The sequence below is a fragment of the Natator depressus genome, chromosome 6 (genome assembly GCF_965152275.1).
Source record: "Natator depressus isolate rNatDep1 chromosome 6, rNatDep2.hap1, whole genome shotgun sequence".
NCBI lineage: Eukaryota > Metazoa > Chordata > Testudines > Cheloniidae > Natator > Natator depressus.
In genome coordinates this window covers 51,445,464-51,460,886 of record NC_134239.1, presented here as the reverse complement: position 1 = coordinate 51,460,886, position 15,423 = coordinate 51,445,464, and the positions used below count along the sequence as shown (strand labels likewise).

At 37.9% G+C, this 15,423-nt stretch overlaps 1 protein-coding gene across 1 annotated transcript in view; it reads right to left on the bottom strand.

Annotated features, from left to right (window-relative positions):
* Window positions 1-15,423, bottom strand: part of CD44 (CD44 molecule (IN blood group)) — a 102,833-nt gene that overhangs the window by 13,131 nt on the left and 74,279 nt on the right. The window contains exons 14-19 of the mRNA XM_074955274.1: window positions 13,852-14,073; window positions 11,763-11,984; window positions 9,770-9,940; window positions 5,732-5,911; window positions 3,841-4,020; window positions 2,571-2,756 (exon numbers count right to left, since the gene is read on the bottom strand). Coding sequence (XP_074811375.1) covers window positions 2,571-2,756; window positions 3,841-4,020; window positions 5,732-5,911; window positions 9,770-9,940; window positions 11,763-11,984; window positions 13,852-14,073 — 1,161 coding nt within the window. The remainder of the gene's footprint in view (window positions 1-2,570; window positions 2,757-3,840; window positions 4,021-5,731; window positions 5,912-9,769; window positions 9,941-11,762; window positions 11,985-13,851; window positions 14,074-15,423) is intronic.

Here is a 15,423-nt window from a genome sequence, read left to right as displayed (position 1 = left end):
TGCTATCTCATGGGAAATTCATAGCTCAGCACCAAGAACTGAGCACTGAATTTAGCAACTGGGAGAGCTGACCTGGTCTCCAAGAAAACAGACAAAGATGGTTAGACTATTATGGTGGATTGTGTACCCACAGACTTCAAGAGACATAGTTACCTGATCAGGGGCCCTAGCATGATACTCCAACCCCTTTGAACTGAACAGCTAACTTTTGTTTAGCAATAAAGCCCAGATAGTAACTAAAGATTTTAGCTGTCTAGAACTATATTATCAACACCACAGAAATATTCACAATATCTAGGATTCAACTATGCAACTTAACATCACAGGCCCAGATTATCCACTCCATAGGAGACACTTGCAGTAAGTAGACAGACAGGGGCTCTAGGGACCTCTGTGAGGTTCACCTTATGACTTCTTAACCACATTCTTTCTTTGTGAAGAATCAAATATGTAGTTGGATTTCTTCAGTGCATGGTTTCACTATCCCACTGTGGCTTTTGGGCAAAAGATCAGTCATATGTATGATGTCAGACCACAGCTGAACATGACTATAGAGGGAAAGCAAGTCAAAACATGAGGCATAGCAGACTGAGCAAAGAATTTCTGCAGAATGAGCCTTTAAATATGTTCTATTAACACGTGAAGTGAACTTTCTTTGTCATCCCATTCACGCTTCGCAGGGCCCATCTTATGAAAAAAAGACCTTCCTTCCCTCCCTCAATGTGTGCACACATTTTCCACTGTGGTAGAGTTGTGACCTAGCATTCGCTCTGCTTTGCTATGATGCCACAGCACTAAAAGAAACAGACACACAGCATGCCATGCCGGAAAAATGTTGGGAAAATTTGGGTCTCATGAACTCTGTTGCTCCGTTAACATCACGTCTTTGATTCTGCTAAGAATCTAAGCAGATGATCCTAGAAAGTCACCTTAGCACCAGCTCTGTCAGATTTTACATATTCAAAAAAGGAAAGGAACCAAACCCTTCTACACAGTGTCAAATGTACACACAGTAAATTAGGGAGACGGCCTAATAAAATGGGGGACTGGAAGTCAGGAGACATGAGTTCTCCTTTGCAAGTTACACATTTAAATATTACGAATAGAAAAATAAAATAGCAGTTTTCAAAATATATTTATTAAATTGATAATACTTGAGGCATCTAGACTCTACAAAATTTGGCCTCTAAAGGCAGTTTTTTGATCTGGTTTATCTTGCTGAGTTTGTATCATGTTGTTCATTAAGATCTGAAAAGACTGAGGGCTGGGTTCTGATCTCACTTAAAGCAATGTAAATAACACTGCCTCCACCAAAGCCAATGGAATTATGCCAGTGTAAAACTGGTGTGAGACGAGAGTAACATCCAGAACCTTTAATATAACCCAGCTAGAGTCCAGAAACTATAGAAACCAAATCAGTGTGTCTCCACCATAGAACCAACTCATTTTTCATATTCAAAGCTCCTTTCAAAATCAAATTAAAGAGTTCATTTGATGAAAATTCTAACTCTTTTAAACTATTAATGTTTCATGACTCTCTTCTAAAATACTTTGATGACAGATGTGGTATTAATACAAGTTCATATTCTTGGTTGTGTGCAACAAATGGCTGTACATTGTTGGACAGAGTCTCTGCTGGCACGTCTGTATTGACTTCTATGGAGTTATACCAGCAGGTAATTTGATGCAGCATGAATAAGAAGGTGTACCATTTAGGAAAACCTTAGCCTCTGGGTTGATAATTTAAATGAAAAGTACATTTGGGCATAAGGAAAGCCTCTTAATTTTCAAAAATAATTACTTGCATGTTGCAACATGGAACAACAAAATTCACACTGTGATCAATGCATGTTATTTCTTTATGCAAACTAGCTCTATCAGAAACAAGCTTTTAAAACTGAAGCAGCTGAGAAATGAAAAGCCTGTTGCTTCCTAGCAGCCATAGATGTCAATATATCACTGACGGGTTACTTAACAGCAAAAATTACTGGGGAAGGGGGAAGCCATACTGGAAATTATCTTCCATGGTACATGTCCATAATATCAGGAGGGTGGGGTGAGGGCTGGCTGGACGAAGTGTTACTTTGCTAGCATTCAAAATAACTGCCGTCGGATGACAGAGAATAAAATAAATAAAATGCTCAGGAAGATGGAACAAAATGTTCTGTGGTTTGAGTCTTTAGTATAGAAAATACTATCTCCACAGCTTGACAATGGAACACTAGCAATTGCAATCAGATGTTTTGTTATGCATTTATTTCTCTGATGTTCTAGAGAGGGTCCCCAGAGTTGGTGAAAAGAAGAAATGCTACTCATCTTCTCTGAGAAGAAAGATTGCTGGAAACACTAGTGTTAAATCATCCCACTCCACATAGTTCTACAATTAAAACACTTTCTCTTTCATGCACATTGGTAGGAGGCTATTTTCTAGCTTTCAAAACTCCAGTTAAAAGAAAAAACTTTTGGATCATAACATTTCCCCCAATACTTTACAAATTTACCTTTATATCCAGAGACATTAAAAAAGGGGTGAAGGATAAGATACAATTATTGTAATTCATTGTTCTTACTGGTGGCTGTAGAAGCTGGTCCTCTGCCATGTCCACTTTCAATGTCAGAAAAAACTCCAGGTATCAAATTATCAATGGGATTGTTTGTGGGATATTTGTCTTCATTATCCCCTCCAGGTTGAATGCTCGGTGCCAGTGGATCTTTAGTTGAGTCTTCATGTTTGATACCATCATTGGAGACCACTGCTGTTATAATGATGCTTGAATCAATTTTGAACTTAATATTTGTAGAACCACCACCACCATTATTTTCCTCTACAACAGGCCTTGATCTTTTACATTTTTATTGTATTTAGAGCATAAGAAGAGCATAAGAAGAGAAGGTATTCTGCTTTCTTTCACATTGTCACTGGTTTCTCAACTTTTTAACTGACACCCCCTTGCTGTTCCTCAGGGTTATGATTTAATTTAGAAGAGTCTCAGTGACAATGGACACAGAAGCAAGACCACCAAAAAAATACAACCCAAAAAAACCAAACCCAAGAGCAAGAAGCAGCCAGGAGTGATCGGGAGTGATTACAGATGCTGAGCATTGGAACTATGTCCAATAAATATGGCAATTATTTTTTCTTTAGAAATTTCACTAATTTCTTTTATGTTCTTGTCCTTAAGTGATACTGCTTAGAACAGGCTTCAGTGACATAAAAGGCGCATGCAACATAAGAAGGTCTGATGGAATGGCATGGAGCATTTATGATATTGCAATTATTTTGTAAAATCCAGTCCCTGATCCTCTAGACAGTGCTCTTCTATAAAGAGGTTACTGGTGAGCCACAGGAGCAAGCCAACAGAAAATCTCACCAAAAACACCATCACCGCACCAGATTTATATCCCACAATTACAAGCGCACCAGAATATAAACTCAGAGATGATAATCTAAAGGTTAACAGGAATGCAAGATCAAAAATGAGAGCGCTTGGCATAACCAAGCTGTACAACTTGCAAAATGATAGAAGAATGATTATTAGAACACCTAGCATTACCTAAGGAGACAAGAATAGCCCTCATGTAAGCTCATTATGTACCAATCCAACAACACAAAGAGGAAACTCTTAACACAAAAAGAAACAAGTCAAGAATAAAATAAAACGAAAAATAATTTCACAGTATTACAGAAATTTTTGATTAGCTGATTTCCTGTAATCAGGTACAACAACATGCCACAACTTATTAAGAGTTATCAATAGACTTTTAGCATATAATAACAATTAAAACTATCTCATCCAAAAAAGAAGTAACAAGACTATAATTTATTATTCTTACTGGTACCTGTATGAGAAGATTCATTTTTATGTTCAGTTTCACTTAGAGGAATGATTCCAGGTAGCACATCATCCCTAGAGGTAGCTGTGAGATACTTGTCTTCATTGCCCCAGCCAGGATGAACACTGTGCAACAATGGATCTTGGGTTGAGCCTTCATGTGTGGCACCATCACTGGAGACCACAGCTGTTGTAATGATGGTGAAGCAATTGGGAACTTAATATTTCAAAAGCACTAGCCACGTTAGTCTCATCTTCAGTGTTTGCCTCTATGCCTGGCCTTGCTCTAAAATTTCTGCTGTATTTAGAGTATCAGAGGAGAGAAGCACAGAATGCTTTTGATCCACATTTCTCACCTTTTCAACCAATACTGTTGGATCACTGTGGCTTAACAGAGCCCTAATGATAATGGACATGGAAGCCTGAGCAGGGAAAGCAAAAGTATCTACTTATCTCTGGAACTCAGGTCTGATCTCAGCCAATTGGAGAAGCAGTCAGATAAGCTCACAAATACAGCAGCACCTCACCAAATTTATCTCCGTAAATCAGAATGTCATTAAAGCACAGCGAGACGGAAAATATTTAGGCTGCTGGTAGTATAGGATTAAAAAAATGGGATTTTGGAATTACCAGGCTCTATGTTCAACATATGTCTAGCAACCTGACCTGCCAAGACATTTAGGGATTTCCCCGGTTTAGGTGAATCCCTGGTCGTCACAGAATAAGGAGAAAGAAAAATATACGATCAAATTCAATTCAAGTCTCAGATTCACAAATACATTTTTGAATCTTATTTTCACTATTCAATATGGTCTAGTCAGCACACAGAAAAAGCTAGAGGAAAGTTCAATATACAGACCCAGAAAAAAACAGAGAGAAGAACATTTAAAAAATAGAAATTGTTGTTCACCTGATTCCATGCAATAAGGTCAAAAAGATATACCAATGCACCTCTTTGCTGAGAATTTGGATTTCCAACAAGGTATGAGAGTGAATAAATCGTATGCAGAAGAAATAATGTCTCATTACACACAAGGTGGTAAAATGAATATAATTCATTATTCTTACTGGTACCTGTATAAGACTCATTTTCATTTTCAGGTATGACATAATCCCTGGAGGTATTTATGGGATATTTGTCCTCACTGCCCAATCCTGGTTGATTATCTGGAGGCAGTGATTCAGTTTTATATTTCTACTGTATTAAGTTTGTAGGAGAAGGAAAGCAGAGACCCTCTATTTTGCTCCACATTATCATTGGTTTTCTCAACTTTTAACCAACACCATCTTGCTGTTTGGGCACTATGATGTGCCTGAACTTATCCATGCTGATAACACAGATAGATGTCATGGCAAGAAAAGATATAGCAGCCGCAAGTTGCCTTTGTAATCCAAGTCTTAGCTCAGTTACTGAGTTTGAGGACTGACCATTAATATGACAGTGACCAATAATTTTCTCATTTGGGATTTCACATTTACCTATAAGTTATGTGTGAATCTTATTTTTCATTATTCAGCAAGCTTTAATCAGCATAGTAAGAAAAAACCCCAATCCATCACCTCAGAAAAATGCAAACAAGAAATCACAACCTAGGAAATTTTAGACAGCTGATTCCATGCTAATGATTATCACAGTACCACTCTAAACCAAATTTTATCAATAGACTTTCAATAGAGTATCATAATGAAATTACACAGATGTAGAAGTAGTGTTATTGCTTCCAAATAGGGAGTAAATGGACTATAGGGTGGGATTTTGAAAAGAATTCAGCATTGGTCAAACTCTTCTCTTGTCAAAATAAATAGTAAAACTCCTACTTATTTCAATGAGAGCAGATTTAGGTCAATGCAGAGTGCTTTTGAAATTCTCATGCATAATTAATTATTCTTTTTGGTACCTGTATGAGAAGATTCCTTTTCCTGATCATTTTCACTTGGAGGAATAATTCCATGCAGCACATCATCCCTAGTGACATTCGTGGGATACTTGTCTGCATTGCCCCAACCAGGATGAACAGTACGCAGTAGTGGATCTTGGGTTGAGTCTTCATGTTTGGTCCCGCCATTGGAGACCACAGCTATTATGATGATGGTGAAGCAATTGTGAAATTAATACACACAGAACCACTCTTTATATTATTTTCCTCTTCAGTTCTTCTCTGTAAAACAGGCCTCGTCCTTTTATATATCTACTACACTTAGTAGTATAGAAGGAGTATAAAGGTTTTGCTCCTCTTTATTATCTCAGTTCAGAAAACTGTCCCACTGACATCAACAGGACTTAAATTCACACTTAAATGCTCTTCTGACTCAAGATACATCAATAGTTTTCTAAACCTTTTTACCAGCACCACGCTAATTTTCAAGACTGTGTCTTGGCTGACCATAAACGCAGTGGAAATGAGCACAGAAGCAAGAACAACAAAGAAGAAGTAGCTCCAAGAATTTGGTCCCATAATTCAGGTTTGATCAGACACTCAGAATGAGGACTATGTCTCATTAACAACAACTATTAATTTTCTCTTTCAAGATTTCACTGTTTTATTTAGTTACACTCCCTCCAGACAAGTAGAGTCTGACCACGGGTGGGAGAAAACCTGCTTCTGTAACATAAAGGGCACATAACAACATGTAAGAAAATGATGGAACGAAATGGCCAATATTTAATTTGATATTCCTGCTGTATTTAGGTGGTGTTGCAGCAAACATGTCATCATGTGCTTATTTGACTTCAGTGAGAGACTACTCACATATTCAAAGTTAAGAATTTTCTTAAGTGTTTGCTGAATGGGGCTTTAGAGCATAAGAACAGAGAAGCAGAGAGGACTTTCTATTTTCGATAACATTATCACCATCCCTGGCCATGCTCCTGTTCAGGGACAATGTTTTCAACAGAAATCCTCTGACAACAGAGGTAAAAGCAACAGCGAGAAGAGAAGAAATAGCAGCATCAGCTTGCCTTTGTAACTCAGGTTTGAGCTCAGTTACATGGCATGAAGACTGAATCACAAATATGGCAGGGAAGAATAATTTTTCTTTTGGGGGGATTTCAGTGCTTTATATATATTACAGTACTTGTCTCCAGACAGGCAGATTCTGACAATTGAGACAAGCCATTTCATTTCAATTTTCTCAAATAAATACGTCCGATGAAGTGAGCTGTAGCTCACGAAAGCTTATGCTCAAATAAATGTGTTAGTCTCTAAGGTGCCACAAGTACTCCTTTTCTTTTTGCGAATAGATACTAACACGACTGCTACTCTGAAACCTGTCAAATATATGAGTTATTTTAAGTATTATCTGAATTGTTTGAACTAATCCTATTCTGATTACAGTTTGTCTCGTTGATATGCTCAGGGTTTAACTGATCACCATATTTGGGGTCAGGAAGAAATTTCCCCCCAGATCAGTTTGGCAGAGACTCTGAGGGTTTTTTACCTTCCTCTGCAGCATGGGGCACGGGTCACTTTTGGTTTAAACTAGAGTAAACAGTGTATTCTCTATAACTTTAAGTCTTTAAATCATGATCTGAGGACTTCAATAATTTAGCCAGAGGTTATGGGTCTATTACAGGATTGGGTGAGTGAGGTTCTGTGGCTTGAGATATCCAGGAGGTCAGACAAGATGATCATGATGGTCTTTTCTGGCCTTAAAGTCTATGAATCTATGAAATGTTTGTGAATATCAAACCACATGACACAAAAAATAGTCAATAATCAATGGCTATAAGTCACATGGTGTTCTTTCTGTTTCCAGGGTGGATCACAGAAACTTTCAAATGGTGGGTCAAATGAATAGCAAATAATAAATGTCCAGTGAGAATTTTCAGGTGAATAATTATTTTTGCTAACGTTTGTTAATCTTGGTTTATTCTATTCAGCAAGCACGGAGAAGCCAAAGAAAATACCAATACCTTTAAAAACCCAAAAGAAAACACAACAAAATAATAAACTGAATAATCAAAATAAGCCAAAAAACTGGAAGTTTTGACCTGATAATTCCATGCAACCAGGTCATATTGACATGCTAAACTGAGCTTTATCAATAGATTTTAAACTAGGTATTATAGTGCTTATAGGGCCAATCTCCGGAGGGATTGGGGGCTCTAAGTGCTACAACAATACAAGTAACAAGCTTTAAGTTTGCTGGAGATTGTCCCAATGAAAGTTGGCAACAGCAGAAAAGGTCAGAGTTGCAGCAGCGGCAGAACAAGTAACAACAACAACTTGTACCTCTCTCACTCATCTTTGATAGATGCCAATTAATATGCAGAGTCTGTGGCTTCTGGATTCACATAAGTGGAAATTATCATTTTTTTTAGATAGTATCTCATAGACTCTAAGGCCAGAAGGAACCATCATGATGACCTCCTGCACATCATAGCCAACAGGACCTCACCCACCCATACCTGTAATAGGCCCATAAACGCTGGTTGAGTTACTGAAGTCCTCAAATCTTGGTTTAAAGACTTCAAGTTACAGAGAATCCACCATTTACTCTACTTCTCTGAATAATTATAGATTTGGCTCCAGTTGCCTTTGTTTGTGAGAATGGCATAGGATACTATGGTTGGATATTTGGAGTACTTGTGTATATACATTTGAAGTTGAAAAATATATTTGTATTGGTATTCTGTGCTGTATTAAAATGTCAGCTGACACAGTAAATGAATTGTCTTGTTCGCTATTCAAGGTGCTGTTGTTTAGACATAGGAGATGCAGTCAGAAATGTCTTGAAACACTGCCACCACACCAGATTTACCCTTCAAAGTTAAAAGCCTTTCAGAAAACACACTGGCAAACATGATGTATGTAAGATTAGGATGATTTAGATCACAGTCTAAGAATATTGCCTTCGATATCGGTGCATTCCATGAGTGAAACGCTCATGGTTAAATAAGGACCCATATCCAGAGGATGAAAAAATTATAGACAACCCTTTGCAATAAGCAATGACCATCAGCACAAAGCGACAGCAAGAGCAAAGTACACCAACTAAACCCAAGAAAGTGTGGATTTTATTTATTTATTTAGAGAAGGTGGCATTTATTCTTTCAATTCATAAACAAGCTCCACATTGCAAGCAATACAATGCTCATAGAGAAGGCCGTTTTACACTTACACAAACTGCACTGACTAATGCTCTAGTTTACCCTGATATTATGGGATTGATGCAGGAATTACTGAGCTAAATTCTATGTCCTGAGTTATGCCAAAGGAAGGAGAAGATGCTCATAACAGTCTTTTCTGGCCTTAAAATCTAAGAATAAAACAGCTTTAAAATATTTACAAAATAAACCTTGACACACTAATCCTCACTGAAAAGTTTATTGTTCTAGTAGTTGTCCAACCTGATGCCACCCACATAATACCTCACTTCCAGAAAAAAGCAACTTTACTATCTCTCAACCAAAAAGGAAGCTATCAGGATGTTAGACGCATCTCATGTACATCTAAATGGATGGTGCAGCATGCGCAGTCTCTCTGTATGCCAGATGGTATGAGTTACAATTAATCCCCAAACTTCCAGTTGGGAAGCTGGGGGAAGAGAGAGAAGGAGATAGCTCTCCACAAGCCCCATAAAAAAGTACTGCTTATCTGGTATCATCTGTCCCTAAAACAGACAATAAATAGAAACAGAAAGTTGGTTCTGGATCCATACTTTGTGGATTTGGGTGTCTCTCTTTAATGGAAAGAAATGGAACAATGTATCTGAAATATTCCAAACTCTGCAGTTCAGACCCAGCTGTACTTTAAACCTAATTATAACTCAGACCTATTTAATCACCATGCAGCGACACCTGAACAATGCTTCCTGTTCACTTAGGAGTATCCACACCTAATAAACTTATTGGCCTTTAGCCTCTGAGTTCAGAAAGCACAAATAATGTTCAATGCCAAAGAAAAACTCTCAAGTTCTCACTTAATTTCTGATACCTGTAGTTGAATGTTCACTTCCACGTGAAGGAATAACTCCAGGTAGTACATCATCCCTAGTAGCATTTGTGGAATACTTGACTTTATCGCTCCATCCAGAATGAGCCCCATTCAGCAGTGGATCTTGGGTCAGGTCTTCATTTTTGGCACCTCCATTGGAGACCGCAACTGCTATAAAAATGGTTGAATCAATTTTGAACTTAATATCTGCAGAACCACTTACACCATTACTGTTACTTTCAGTTCTTGTCTCCTTAATGCAGGAGTAAAGCCCTATTTATTGCTCTGCCACATCACCGCCATCTCAATCATCCATTTCCAGGACCCTGATAAGGATCGGTAAAAGTAGATGTTGCCAACAACTTTTTGATTTTTAGTTGTATCGGTTTCACTATCGTACAGCTGCTCATATTTGTGCTACACAGAGAGGTTTTTTTGCTGAGGCATTGTGGGAAAAGAGGGAAGATTTGAAAATCTACATCATAGTTTTCTTCATAGTTGATGATATAGACAAATAAACCATTCACTGAGGCAATATAGAAAGTGTCCTGCACCTTATTAAACATACCACAGAGACAAGCAGCCAGAAAAGTCCATGAGTACCACCACCATATCAAAAGTATAAACCACCAACCATTTCACCAGAAAACACCATTGGAAGGGCAAGTTAAATGTGATTGCAGAGTAAAGGGAGAAGGCACTTTACAAAGCCATTTTGTAAATCATTTCCTCTGAAAAATAAAAGTCCGCTGCACCGGATGCAGTTAGGTACCCACGCAGCAGCAGAAAGAAATAAGCAGGAAAATCACACCAGAGAAATTCAGACAACAAAAGATCCCACCAAACATAACCCTGAGTCAAGAAAGCAGCACACAAACAAATCACACAGTAAAGTGTGCATTTTGGTTATTTTAAATTTTTTTTCTCCGTTCACTCTCTAAGCCGACACAATGTTGTCAGCATAGAGGAGGCATTTTCCAAACACACAACCTTCACCAAAAAAAATAACTGTAATAATACAGTAAAAATATATCACACAACTCCATATTTAAAGCATTATCAAATGGACTGTTTCACTTGATGCCATCCGTATGATGCCGACCTTCTCATAGCCTAGAACAAGCTATCAGATGACAGACATTTCATGTATAATTAGCCAAAGAAACTGTTTCTCAGGAAGAGGAACATGTGGATAGATGCAGAAAGTGCCTCCTTTTTGCTGATCTTTGAGATTCATTTGGTTATTGCTTCCAAGCTAATACAGCGGTGATAGAATAAGGGACTAGGTATACGCTCACAACATAGGACCTTGTGGTTACTTTTCTATTCAGAGTGCAGCTGGGATTTTGATACTGAATGATCCTGAGAATTAGCTTTTTGAAATTCATCAATCAAATTTTTGAAAAAGTGTACAAAAGCCACAACCCACATAGGTTCAGTTGTATCTAAGAACACAGAACATGGAGTTTTTTCAGACTCTCAGGTAGTAACATTTCCCTCTACTCTCCTTTCTGAACACCTGTAAGAATGCTCCGATTCTGAAGTTACTCTTACTGAAAGACATATGCCAAGGGTTGGCATAGCACCATCAGTAACACCAAATAGGCCAATTCAAAATACAATTCTAGAGGCCGAAACTCTGCAAATGAAATCTGAGTACTTCCCTCACCCAAATATAGCAATAAGCTTTAAATAACATCTTATAGCATAATGACTTGGATGTGAAAGTAACAGTATCTCTGCTACTACTGGACGAAAGCCCTAAAGTCTTTATTCTGTTGATAGTCAGTCCTTAGTCTGGCAAAAGTCTCTTTCACAAAAAAGTTCACTTTGCAATAATGGATATTAGAGACTAGACCCTCAACTGGTTTAAACTTGCATAACTCTGTCATGGTCAATGAAGCTATGCCAATTACCACAGACTGAGAATCAGAGCCAAGAGTTTGGCCTACAAGGAGACAAAATTATTATAGTTCATTATTCTGACTGATACCTGTAGGAGTATATGTGTTGTGTCCTATTTCATTATTCACCGTCACACTTGAAGAAGAATGATCTCTTTCCTTTGCAGGGAAAAGTTCAGGCTTCACACTATCCACAGTAGTGTTTGTAGCATATTTGTCCTCATCTTTGTCCCCTCCAAGATAAACATTATGCAAGAAAGGATCTTGGGTTGCATCTTCATTTTTGGCACCTTCATTGGAGACCACAACTGCTATAAAAATGGTTGAATCAATTTTGAATTTATATCTGCAGAACCACTTACACCGTTATCTTTACTTTCAGTTCTTGTCTCTTTAATGTACCTCATAGAATAAAGCCCTATTTATTGTTCTACCATATCACCATCATCTCAATCATCCATTTACTGGACCCTGATAAGGATCCATAAAAGTGGATGTGGCCAACAACTTTCTGATTTTTTGTTGTACCGGTTTCACTATTGTACAGGTGCTCATATTTGTGCTACACACAGAGATTACTTTCCTGAGGCATTGTGGGAAAAGAGGGAAGACTTGAAAATCTACATCATAGTTTTATTCGTAGTTGATGATACAGACAAATAAACCAATCATTGAGGCAATACAGAATGTGTCCTACACGTTATTAAACATGCCATTCTTGAACTACAGAGAAAAGTAGCCAGAAAAGTCCATGAGTACCACCACCATATCAACTTCATCCTCCAAAAGTATAAACCACCAACCATTTCACCAGAAAACACCATTGGAAGGGCAAGTTAAATGTGATTGCAGAATAAAGGGAGAAGGCACTTTACAAAGCCATTTTGTAAATCATTTCCAGTGAAAAATAAAAGTCCACTGCACCGGATGCAGTTAGGTACCCACGCAGCAGCAGAAAGAAATAAGCAGGAAAATCACACCAGAGAAATTCAGACAACAAAAGATCCCACTGAGCATAACCTTGAGTCAAGAAAGCAGCACACAAACAAATCACACAGTAAAGTGTTTATTTTTGGTTATTTTAGATTTTTTTCCTCCCTTCACTCTCTAAGCCGGCACAATGTTGTCAGCAATCAAGACACCATAGAGGAGGCATTTTCCAAACACACAACCTTCACTAATTAAAATTAACTGTAATAATAAAGTAAAAATATTTCATACAACTCCATATTTAAACTACTTTCAAATGCACACTGTTTCACTTGATGCCATCCATATGATGCTGACCTTTTCACAGCCTAGAACAAGCTATCAGATGACAGACATTTCATGTATAATTAGCCAAAGAAACTGTTTCTAAGGAACAGGAACATGTGGATAGATGCAGGAAGTGCCTCCTTTTTGCTGATCTTTGAGATTCATTTGGTTATTGCTTCCAAGCTAATAATAGTGGTGATAGAATAAAGGACTAGGTATATGCTCACAACATAGGACCTGGTGGATACTTTTCTGTTCAGAGTGCAGCTGGGATTTTGATACTGAATGATCTTGAGAATTAGCTTTTTGAAATTCATCTATCAAATTTTTGCAAAATGTACAAAAGCTACAACCCACATAGGTTCAGTTGTATCTAAGAACACAGAACGCAGAGATTTTTCAGACTCTCAGGTAGTAGCATTTTCCTCTACTCTCCTTTCTGAATACCTGTAAGAATGCTCCGATTCTGAAGTTACTGTTACTGAAAGACATATGCCAAGGGTTGGCATAGCACCATCAGTAACACCAAATAGGCCAATTCAAAATACGATTCCAGAGGCCGAAACTCTGCAAATGAAATCTGAGTACTTTCCTCACCCAAATTTAGTAATAAACTTTAACTAACATCTTGTAGTATAATGACTTGGATGTGAAAGTAACAGTATCTCTGCTACTACTGGACGAAAGCCCTAAAGTCTTTATTCTGTTGATAGTCAGTCCTTAGTCTGGCAAAAGTCTCTTTCACAAAAAAGTCCACTTTGCAATTATGGACATTAGGGACTAGACCCTCAACTGGTTTAAACCTGCATGACTCCATCATGGTCAATGAAGCTATGCTAATTAGCACAGGCTGAGAATCTGGGCCAAGAATTTAGCATACAAGGAGATAAAATGATTACAGTTCATTATTCTGACTGATACCTGTAGGAGTATATGTGTTGTGTCCTTTTTCATTATTCACCGTCACACTTGAAGAAGAATGATCTCTTTCCATTGCAGGGAAAAGTTCAGGCTTCACACTATCCTCAGTAGTGTTTGTGGCATATTTGTCCTCATCTTTGTCCCCTCCAAGATAAACATTATGCAAGAAAGGATCTTGGGTTGCATCTTCATTTTTGGCACCTTCATTGGAGACCACAACTGCTATAAAAATGGTTGAATCAATTTTGAATTTAATATCTGCAGAACCACTTACACCGTTATCTTTACTTTCAGTTCTTGTCTCTTTAATGCACCTTATAGGAGTAAAGCCCTGTTTATTGCTCTACCATATCACCGTCATCTCAATCATCCATTTCCAGGACCCTGATAAGGATCCGTAAAAGTGGATGTGGCCAACAACTTTCTGAGTTTTCGTTGTACCGGTTTCACTATCGTACAGGTGCTCATATCTGTGCTACGCAGAGAGGTTATTTTGCTGAGGCATTGTGGGAAAAGAGGGAAGATTTGAAAATCTACATCATAGTTTTATTCGTAGTTGATGATACAGACAAATAAACCAATCATTGAGGCAATGTAGAAAGTGTCCTACACCTTATTAAACATACCACAGAGAAAAGCAGCCAGAAAAGTTTCATGAGTACCACCATATCAAAAGTATAAACCACCAACCATTTTACCAGAAAACACCATTGGAAGGGCAAGTTAAATGTGATTGCAGAGTAAAGGGAGAAGGCACTTTACAAAGCCATTTTATAAATCATTTCCAGTGAAAAATAAAAGTCCGCTGCACCGGATGTAGTTAGGTACCCACGCAGCAGCAGAAAGAAATAAGCAGGAAAATCACACCAGAGAACTTCAGACAGCAAAAGATCCCACCAAGCATAACCTTGAGTCAAGAAAGCAGCACACAAACTAATCACACAGTAAAGTGTGTATTTTGGTTATTTTAGATTTTTTTTCTCCCTTCACTCTCTAAGCCAGCACAATGTGCCTTCTTTTTGATGATCTTTGAGATTCATTTGGTTATTGCTTCCAAACTAATAGCAGTGGTGATAGAATAAGGGACTAGGTATACGCTCACAACATAGGACCTGGTGGTTACTTTTCTATTCAGATTGCAGCTGGGATTTTGACACGGAATTATCTTGATAATTAGCTTTTTAAAATTCATCAATCAAATTTCTGAAAAAATGTACAAAAGCCACAACCCAAATAGGTTCAGTCATATCCAAGAACACAGAACGTGGAGTTTTTCCAGACTCTCAGGTAGTAACATTTCCCTCTACTCTCCTTTCTGAACACCTGTAAGAATGCTCAGATTCTGAAGTTACTCTTACTGAAAGACATATGCCAAGGGTTGGCATAGCACCATCAGTAACACCAAATAGGCCAATTCAAATATGATTCTAGAGGCCGAAACTCTGCAAATGAAATCTGAGTACTTCCCTCACCCAAATTTAGGAATAAACTTTAAATACCGTCTTATAGTATAATGACTTGGATGTGAAAGTAACAGTATCACTGCTACTACTGGAACAAGTCTTACTTTAT